At 38.7% G+C, this 10,723-nt stretch overlaps 1 protein-coding gene across 1 annotated transcript; it reads left to right on the top strand.

Moving 5' to 3' along the window:
- Nucleotides 1-198: 198 nt before the first annotated feature.
- On the top strand, nt 199-9,197 carry LOC104157209. Its single transcript, XM_009706144.1, has 4 exons — nt 199-594; nt 5,418-5,504; nt 8,143-8,580; nt 9,037-9,197. The coding sequence occupies exons 1-4, from the start codon at nt 207-209 to the stop codon at nt 9,195-9,197; spliced, it is 1,074 nt and encodes a 357-aa protein (XP_009704446.1). The 5' UTR covers nt 199-206.
- Nucleotides 9,198-10,723: the final 1,526 nt, after the last annotated feature.

Raw genomic sequence — 10,723 nt, 5'->3', positions numbered from 1 at the left:
GCTCCCGCCGGAGCTGCTTTATTCGCCTCCCTCTAATACCGAGCCTGCTTATTTGGCAGTTTCTCAAGTTACTCCCCTCAGGCAGCTTGAGCCAGTAAAACTAGATCCTTTCATCTCGGCGGAGCTTACTGACAACCAGCCGTCTGGTTTCCTAGGAAACAAAATCTTGGCTAGAAATAGTGAATCATTTCCAGGTCACTTTCAACATGGAGAGTGGAGCAGGGAAGCATTGGACTGAGGAGGAGGTTAAAGCCTTGTTAAGCGTCTGGTCAGAAAAAAATATCAGAAAGCAACTCCACGGCACCCTGAGGAATAAAGGAATATTCATCTACATTGCTAAAAGGTTACAGGAGTTAGGAGTTTGCAGGGATTGGAAACAGTGCCGTGCAAAGTATAAAAACCTGAAGTACGAATACAGAACGGTTAAATATGCCCACAACTCTGGGGATGTCACTAAAACCATGAAGTTTTTCCATGATCTGGATGCCATATTGCGATACGAACCTGTCACACAGTTAGCAGCAGAAGAAAACGGCAGGTGTTCTGCGACTGAGACGCAGCTGAACACAAGCCCCACAGCAGAGAGCGCGCAAGGTAAAAACCCGTTTCTTTTGCTTCTATTTCTCTCTCTTTGCTTAAAAAACAAAGGGAACAAAACCGAAGCCCGAGTTTGCTGGAGCCGAAGCGGAGGTTGCGCAACAGCGCTGTTAGAACTGACTTGATGCACTCCTCGCGCAGGGGAATAAAATGTGAGCACCCACCAGTGTCGAAGCCTGTAAATACAGCGTAATTCTAGCAAAATTACGCTAACTGCTTGTATTGCAGCTGCGGTGAGTACTCGCTGGTGTCAAGGCTCCTGCGCGGGGTTGAAACGTTTAATGAAGAAAAGCTCTTTTCTTTCCCTTTGCCATTCTTTTGCAGTACTTTGGAAGCTGGTTTTGTAAAGCTCCAATTCAGATGTAAACTTAAAGAAAGATAAAAGTAAAGGTTGCAACTGTCATGATTTTTTAAAAATCATTATTTGTGATACAAGTGAAATGTAGGATTTTTATTCTTATTTCTCTGACTGAAATTTAGGTATGATGAATAAAGGTAAATTAAATTATTTTGTAAGCAATTCAACTTAAATATTTTAGAAACAGAGGAATGTTTAATAACTTCTCATTAAAAACTGTAGTGAGGAAAGTAAAAATCATGTTTATCACACTATTTAGAGGCAAACCAAATTAATACAAAGGCTTTTATTCTGAAGGAGTCTTAACCAAATTATTTGCATCTCTTGTTTTATTCAGCCCTCTCTACATATGCATGTAAGCTGTGCTTAACATTTCATTAGGGTCAATCTGTTATGTGACATCACCCAAATCTCCTTGTCACGTCCTAAATGTCAGCGAAGCGTAAGCCCCAATAATAGTTGTAAGTACCAAAATAAGATGGCTAAAAGGAGAAATGCAAAGCATAGCCGTTTGTTCCCACAGTATGTGACAATCTACCTTAACTAAGATTGTGAATCTTTTTTAAGAAAACAAAAAGCACTACATGTGTATCAGGGGAAATTGCCAAAGGCACAGAAAGGAGCTGGACATCTAGTTTGCCCTTGTACCCTTCCATGTCTCCATCTACAATGCTGTTTTACAGGTCTGAGGAAAAGAAATTGCCATTTTTCCTGTCATTGTTTACCTTTATGAAAAGCTTGACCTTAATTTGTCATCCCTAGCAGAAAGCCTCTAATCTGTCCAAGTCACTTTAACATAAAACGGCAATTTTATAATATTTTAAAATGTGCATTCTGCACTGTGTATTTCAATCCATTTTTATTTTTAAACTTGCAGAACTGAGGGCCAAATCTTTGGCTACTGTAAGCTGCTACACTTCTGAGGACTACATGAAACTGAGATAGCGTCCTTCATCTGAGGATCTGCCCTTAGATTACTCTCTGTGTTTTGATGTAGTTTGCACCAATTGTTAATCCTAATTCTCATGTGCCTTAGACCTCTAGCAAGTTTAAATCAGAAAAAGTTAATTTCAGTTGTGAATTCCAAAGCAGATATATTTTTTAAAACCTACCCCTGGGTGAGACACACCTCATTTTGAAGCATTAGGACAGTCTGGGTTTAAAGGTGATATAATTAAATATATCTATTAAATGCACAAGCATTTCTGTTACTCCCTTAAAAAGATAAAAACCAGTTTTATGGATAAACAAAAATTAAATGCAACTAACTGTAATAATGCAACACTAGTTGTAAGAATTTAAATGCAACGATTCCCACAACGACCATAATTCAGCCACAAAGAAAACACACCAAGATCTAAGTGTGTCCTGCAGCTACGCAGAATGCATACATCCGTAACAAGGGGCAGGGAGAACAGCTGTGAGAGCATCAACTTTCTTCATTTAAGAATACAAGTCAAGCAAGTAACGCCGTGCTAGGGGCCCAGTCCTTTTCCGCCTGCAGTCAGAGTTGCAATGTCTGCCCAGCTCACTACCTTGAAGGGCCCTTGTAAGGCTAAAATGGCACCTGTGGCTCTGCAGCTGATGTTCACAAGTTCTTTTGTGGGGAGAGATCTGTCGGTGTCGCTCCCATGGGAAGACAGGCAATTCCCTGTGAAGGGAGCCCGCTGCCCCTGCCCCATCAGGGAACATGGCTGCTCCTCCACTGCCCATGGGAGGAAGGGGACTGCTTTAATTTGGGTACCCTCTGTAAGGCAAACTGACCAAAGCACGTTTGCATCCCTGCAGGTCCCCTCCTGGGCTTCTCTCTTTCAACCACAAAGCGTGACAGGAAAGGAGGGAAAAATGGGCCCTCCTCTCTTTAAAAAGAGGCTGACACACCTCATTTTGATAGAGCTGGAGGATGAGGATGTCTAGGCTTGTGACTTGGGTAGCAAGAACAAAATGCCATCAGCAAACTAAAAGCCATGCCAAATGAGACTGCCCACCATGCACATCTTATTTCATTTGAAGAATTTAGTAGCTATACTAATTTGCTTTGTTTAAAAAGCATGAGAAGGGACAGGGCATGCTCCCAAAGAATTACAGTATTTTTACTGTTCTGCTTAGCCTCAGTCTAAATATTCATATCCATCCTTAATGTAAAGCTACAAAGCATGTGTTTGTGTTTGATTTGCCTGATTATCTCAACTGCTGCGAGATTGCTGGGGAGGGGGGTGAAGGGGAAAGAAGAAAAAAGAGACTACTTTCATGGGACTGAATAGTATTTCTGTAGCGTTTCCCCAAGATTTTTCTTCCTATCTGGTAAAATCCATTTTCTTTTAAAAGTATACTTGAGGAAATTAATACTGAAAGTCACAATCAAATCTGAGAGAGAGGTGTCTTGGAACAGACTTGGTAGCAACACACACACCAATTCCTGGCTCGTTGATGGAAAGATGACACTTTGTGCATAAGCAGATACGGCAGTGCAAGCCAGAGATGTTCGTGTTGTCCTCCCAAAAAACACGTTTTCAGAGGTAAACACAGAGTTGTAGCTTAAATAATCATTAAAAAAGATAGAAGGCAACATGTTCACTTCTCTTAAAATTTACTTTGTGTATTGTCTCAGTAATCAACAACCAAGAAAATCCATGTAGAGTGATGGTGCACTATGAAAAATCGTATCTTTCACTAGAGTTCAAATGAATGACCTTCCCATTTAGTTAACCAGTTTTGATTGTTTCAAGTTAAATCAAGTATTAATAAATCAAGTACAAGATTTGCAAAAGTAACGCTCACCTAGTAATTCATGTTAAGTAACTTACGCTCTTTTATATTTCTCTCTTTATGTTTAAATATTAATGCACTGGTCACTTGCCTTGACCTTCACTTTACCATGGTAAATGCAGAAAAATTATCAAGTCTGAGCAGAAGTGCATCAGCAATGGCAGTATTACCACATGCACAGAACCCAACCAGCTACTAGAAATGCAAAAAGATCCTTCAGAAATGCCGACTTACAATGCTACTCATACATAGTTTTCCATGTCTGGCCTTTAACATTAAACATGCCATTGACAAGTAATTTGTATTTTTTTTAGTAAGTGTGCAATACTTTTATTGAGTAACATTTTTGCTCATCAGATGCTTTTTTTTCCCCATCAAATATTCTAACATATTTTTGTGCGAACTGTTCTTATTTACTTTAAATAATAAATTGCTTCTTTTTAATATTACAATGTAATGAAACTTGCTCATCGTAGTACCCACGGCACACTCAGCAGCCTTCCAACAGAGAATTTACTTCCCCTCTCCGTAGTTTGCTTTGCAGCTCTGAAGCAGATAAAACGCCAGACCTGGCGCTGGAGGTGGAGGCATGAGCAGACCTTTCCCTCCGTCAGCCCGGCCCAGGGGGTAGCAGCTCCTGCCCGACGAGCAAGGCGGGCAGCTGGGAGCGGTCAGAGATCTGCCCGCTGCATCTGTGAGTCATTCTGAGCCTTCCTGAAAGCCAGGAGGATTTAGGATAATGGTTTCAAATGAATTCCGTTTTGAGTTTCACCTACGTCAGGGATACCAGGTTGCATCCTAACCGCACCTCGTTACTGTTCCTTGTGACGAACTACCGAAGTCAGTACCTTTGAACAGGTAGCTTTGATCTGCCTGACCTGCCTGGCTGGAGCTGACAGCAGCTCACTCCCTGTGCAGTGAATCAACATTTGAAACCTCCTGACAACACGGTACATTGAATACAGCGTATAACCGTAGCACAACTTAAAAAGTCTGTCTTCTGTAAAAATTAAGCTGATTCAGAACCTGACTTACTGCTTTCTAAACTTACATAGCAATTGCTATAATAACTGCTTTTTAAACAAAGGTAGGAACACTGTACTGTGAAAAGCTAGACTGAATCCTGTCAGCTACAAATATGTCTGTTCTCTAGTCAAAATACTTTCCCACTTTCCCAATGCCATTAATGAATGCCATATATTTCCAGAACTTTTTTCAGAACATTCTTGTTTTCTTCATACTCTTCTTTAAATATTATTCTTGGATTTTTTTTTTTGTTACATAAATGGATTTGTGGTTATCTGAATCCATGTGCAAAGTCCACTTTTATTTGTATGTCTCTTACTTTTCATTATCTGCTTTCAAACTATATTTTTAATGTGCTGTCCACCCTAAATACTCAGTTAGAAAAGCGTACAAGTCACTAGTATCAAATCGGTTTCTACAAGAATTTTAAAATGCATTTCAAATAGGCTTCATATGCAAGATATAAAATAATTTAATTTACCTCCTATAACTTGTGTCCCCTTATGGGGACAGGCCAAATTAATTTTAAATTTAATTTAAATACAAATTAAGTGTGGAGATTACAAAGTTGTTAATCTTCTCATTGTGTATGGACATTCCCACTTAAACTAATTTAAGCTAATTTAGTCCATACTTAGTTTTCATCTAAAAACTCTTTCCTTCCCAGGTGAAATATCAGTTTCTTTAGAAGATGATGAGGATGCTGCAAGAGATCCACTACTTTTTATGTCCCATGTCAGACCAGTTCAACTAGGTATAGTATGATGGCACAGAGAGATCAAAAACTAAAAAGCAGCATGGCTGTCAGAGCACTATCTGATAGCTTGAATACACTGTCATTCTGTTTCTGATCAACATAACTTTAAAATAGCCACACTTTTGCACCATCTCCTTCCCAGTTTTAGCACCCAGCAGTCTCATGCATCAGTGGATACTGACCACTGTATATGATGTAATACCTGCATGACCACCGTTCACATTCAAAACACATCCCATGCTATAGCTTAATCATATTAGCCACATTAACTACATTAATTTTGTTAAATGGTAGTGGAAGGTATGCCAAATGGTAGTGTGTGATACCCATGTCAACTTGTGGATTTTCTCTAACTCATGTAATTTCTGCTTAAAGCAGCATGAGTGAATGGCCTGAGCCAGGAGAGAGAGGCAGAGGTCAGACCTGTCCCACTGAGCAATCCTGATTTGCAGTAGTCTTCAAAGCAACTGTATCCTCTCTCCAAGCAAGGGATGGTCAGCAATGCTTTAGTCCAACCAACCATACAACAACTCATTTGGAAACCATCCTACTATAGTAGTTTTGCGGAAGCTTAGAAAAAAAATCAAATATGGCATAAACACATCTTTCAGATCAAAAAAAAATGTATATCCTATCTTAACAATTTTTTAAAAACAAATTAGAGCTAAAATACATTTGAGACAGAAGGAAAAGTGACCATGATAAATTTGTTTCAAAGCAGTGCTTGTGGGTAAGATATTTTGAATTACAATGTTTTTTAAAGGGAATGAGGAACAACCAGAGCCACCGTTTTCCACTCTGCATAGTGCAGAATGAATGAGCAGTACACCGCGTCACTAGAACTCATTTGAACTAATATCCACAACCAGAAGTGAGCTCAGTTGCAGATGAACTTACTAGTGAGAAATACTGGTCTACACAAGAACTAAAGAAACTGTATCCCTCCCAGATTGCCCCATACTCTGTGGCTTTGACTGGGAAGTGCAGGGAGCACCTTCTGCATTCTTCTTCCTCTCTTCTTCCCCTGAGCCTTTTCTCTCTGGTCTCAGTGGCACTCTCTGGTAGTGAAGAATGAACTGCTCTGGAAATACAGATAGTTGAAATACTCCCAGTAACACTGAGCAGAGACTACATCAAGCCTATCTGACGTTGGCAGTTGTCAACCGTGGCAATTCCTATGGTTGCATTCACTTGTAAACAAGCATTTTCTTTCACTCCCTCAGGAAGAAATGAAGAGAGCATAATTGGTATGTCACCTGAAAATTACCCTCCTCAACAACATACCAGTGAGCTGGCTGCTGCAGAGTCCTGATTAACACAGGACTAACAGGGAAAAAACTGGTATCTGTTAGTATGGCTTTTTCACAACTAGAATGAATTACGGAGACTAGCAAAGAATACCTCTATCTCAGACAAGTTTGTCCCCAGACAGGTTATTATACACAAATGTGTTCCACTGAAGCTGTATGTACAAGCAAAGGTCAAATATTTTTGCCATTACACAAAGCTCAGTGACTATAAAGCATCCAACCTGCGTAACCTGGCTTGCCCTTTTAGAGTAAGACACTGGCAAAGGCATTTATCACTTCTGTATGACTGCAAAAAACTGTGTCAGTAACTGTTACTGGGCACTTCCATGTTTGTTCTCTTTGATGAAGCACTGGAATTGTGTGGGTTTTTTAAAAAGAGTTATTTTTGCAAAGATTTAGAAAATACATGAGAAAGCACTTTCCAAACTAATATGATAATCAAAATGAAGTCTTAAAGCAAATTCATAATTAGAAACAAGGAAACATGAAAAAACTGCAAGAGATCATATTTCAGTGTTTTAAGTAATTGGGTGGTATCCTTAACCTCCTAATATTAAAAAATCAAGTTAAATACTGGAGAAAATTAAATAATATATTAGTCTGCAGAGTAAGATCACTTAAACTTTAATTTTTACTAAAAAACCCAAATATTTTTGATTGACCTGCACGGAGAAAGGTGGAGGTTCTGCACCATGAGAACCAGTTTGTTATCACACCAATGTTCTTGTGTGACTTAATGCAAAAGTCACCATTAAATGCAAAAGTCACCATTACTCGGCTCCCCTCAAACTGGGTGCTTTGTTAAGAGGTAAGGATTAGATTCTTCAGATCCTTACCCAGTCTGAATCTCTCCATCTGCATGGCATGAATGCAGAAAGTCAAGTCTTGATGCTAGTGTCAGTGATTCAGGGCCCAATTTATTATTGTGCTAATGCAGCACTTCCTATCTTCCCAACAGCACTCTTCTTCTCTCTAATGTCTCAAGGACAAAACAGCTCATTGGTTATTCTCAAAGGTGTTACAAGTAAAAGTTCAGTGTATTAGGGCACAGAAGAAAGAAATGTTCCTCTTAAATTAATTAAATGGACATGGGTTATTCTAATATCGGTTTTCAAGAGAAGGCAAAAATTATGTCAATTAACAAAAATGCTGACAAATTAATAACTAATACTTGATTTTAATGCCACCTCTGCTCCATCTTTCTCTGGAGGGACAAGTCATGAGGAAACAGCATACTTCATTCTCATTCTTTGTCCTTTCCCCAACCCAACCACCCAATGCAGGTAACCCGTATCTGTGTTTCTCCCCTACCCCACATGATGCAGGTAATCCAACGTCAGCAATAGAGGCTTCCAAAACACCGACTTTTATTCCAACAGTAGCAAATGAAGGAGGAAAACACTGGACTGTTAATGAAGTCAGAGCTTTGATACGCATATGGTCAGACAAAAATATCCAGCAACAACTGGAGGGGACAGTGAGAAATAAAAGAATATTTGAACAGGTTGCTGCTAGACTTCAAAAGTTCGGAATTGACAGGGACTGGAAGCAGTGCAGGACAAAATATAAAAATCTGAAACATGAATACAAGAGTATAAAAACTACCCAAGACTCAGGGAGTACAAGTAAAAGTATGAAATTTTTTAATGAACTGGATGCTATTCTGGGGCACAGCACCATGGAACAAGCAAGTAAATCAGATAATGATGAAAATGAGAGGCCTCCAGAATGGACAGAAGCAAAATCAGAGAAGGACTCCGTAGGTAAGTACTTCAGCTACCCATGTATCATTTAAAATTTTTAGTTTTGCAGCACTAGAGAAACCTTGAAAGAACCCCCAAAAAAGCAACCAGCTAGATTAACCAATTTGCTGGGGGGAAAAAACCACTGAATGGAAATTTACTATTTTGTCTGGTAGTTTTGTCTTACATTATAAGGTGATCTTTCAGATTGAGTGATTGCCCCAAACTTTTTTTAATAGCACTGAGAAACAAAAAAAAATGAAGACGTAGGATATGATAAAGTGATACAGAGAGATCATTGCAGTCAAAATCATGGCAGGAGAGACTTATTTCCAGCTTAGATAAAAAAACGGATCAGAGAGATGGTCAGACTGTGTTACTGGAAAAATGAAGACACTGAGCAAAAGAAGTCTGTAGTTATAGACATTGGTTAAAAAATTAACATTTAAACTGTCTTTCTCTTATGGTTCTCAATAGCCCAGTTTTACTGGCCTTTGGAGCAAGACTCCCAAACTATTGAGACAACTATTGTGAAAATCGCAGAAGGAATAGCACCAAGAATGCTGGCAGAGCTTGCCTTTATTTTTGTGTGGTTACTGATGAGTAACTTGGTAATGGATGGATTAATGCAGAATTAGAGTAGACTGATGAACCTACAGTACCCAGGACTTAAAACTTTTTTTTATTGGTATGTACTACCAGAAACATGCCTATTGTTTAAGAACAGAATTAAACATAAAACTATTTATTACACAGTAAGAATCCTACACAGGGGATGATATTACAATGGCCAAGTACAAGACTAGAATTTAGTAAAGTAATGGAAGCAGTCAAGAAAAATATAACACAGTCTCTGGCAGAAAACTATGAGAACATTTGGGGGGAAGATTCACTCTTCAGTTGCCGTTTCTAGGCTTTTTGCTAATGCATCTACTACTGCTTGCTGGCATAAAGAGCATCCCAGGCTGGAGGGATCTTTTGATTTGACACAGCACAGCTGTTCTTATATAGTACACAAATGCGGTGCCCTGATTAACATAGCATTATTTATGCAGAAATGCCTGGAGACACAGGTGAAGAGGACTCTATTAGTAATATGTCAGAAGACCTACAGGTTGCAGATATAAAGAAAGTTTCTGACTCAGGTAAACTGAAAAGTCTTCTATTTTATATAAATCCCTAAATTTAGTAAATTAAAATGGATTTCTAAGATAAGCCCACATTCTAATTACAGTTAGAAAATGCAGAAGCCTAAAAAACTTAGAAGCAGGGGATAACGTCATAGTGATAACCATATGTTCAATACAGGCATATGTGCACATTTACAGTGCTCTGCTACATTTGATAAAAACAGTCTAGTAAGTAATCTTTTCAAAGATTCATGACCCAAGATGTAAAGAAGAAACTATTGGTTTAAGCAAGTTGAATGCAATGTATTACTGCATTTACTTTTACTTAAACTGTGTCTTCCGAAGGATTAGAACTGTTCGGTCTCCTGTGCATGAACTAATATGGCATTCTCTTTTTCACGATATGATGTGATCGGTATTTAATATAATTGTCTAAATGCTCATGTCAGGGGATGAAAACTTCATTTAAGAGCATCACTATTAGCACTGAATATGAAGGTCATATGCTCTTTACAAAGAAACACTATAGTTTACATCTGAAAGCATAACTTTCAGGGGAAGCGGGAGTTTAACATTCAGCTAGAGACACATGAAAGTCTCAAAGGCTGACAGACTTGACTCTCTACAACAGAGGACCTCATGATCTCTTTCAGTAGCATGAGGCAGAATATGGTCTAAATTAGGCATTAAGGACTAGTCTTACAGAATTTAAAATGGTCTAACATGAAGTTGAAAGATTTTAATATCAAATTAAAAATCTTCTGACAGATGATGTTACTGTAAACACTACTCCAGAGAATCGGGCAGCTCTGCATGTAACGAAAGAAACATCTATGACAAGTAAGTAAAGACATGGTTGATCATGAGAGGTAATTTGAGGGATACTGGACAGCAGCATTTTTGTTTTACCATTCAAGAGCAATTACATTTATTAATTTAAATTTACTAACAAAGAAATATATAACTGGCCTTTTACCAGATCACCATGGGCACTTGAGGCATTCATTGGAGAAAAACAGCTTGTCATGCAAAGT

This window comes from Cariama cristata, unplaced genomic scaffold (assembly GCF_000690535.1).
Source record: "Cariama cristata isolate BGI_N322 unplaced genomic scaffold, ASM69053v1 scaffold18278, whole genome shotgun sequence".
Taxonomy (NCBI): domain Eukaryota; kingdom Metazoa; phylum Chordata; class Aves; order Cariamiformes; family Cariamidae; genus Cariama; species Cariama cristata.
This window is presented reverse-complemented; position numbering and strand designations above follow the sequence as displayed.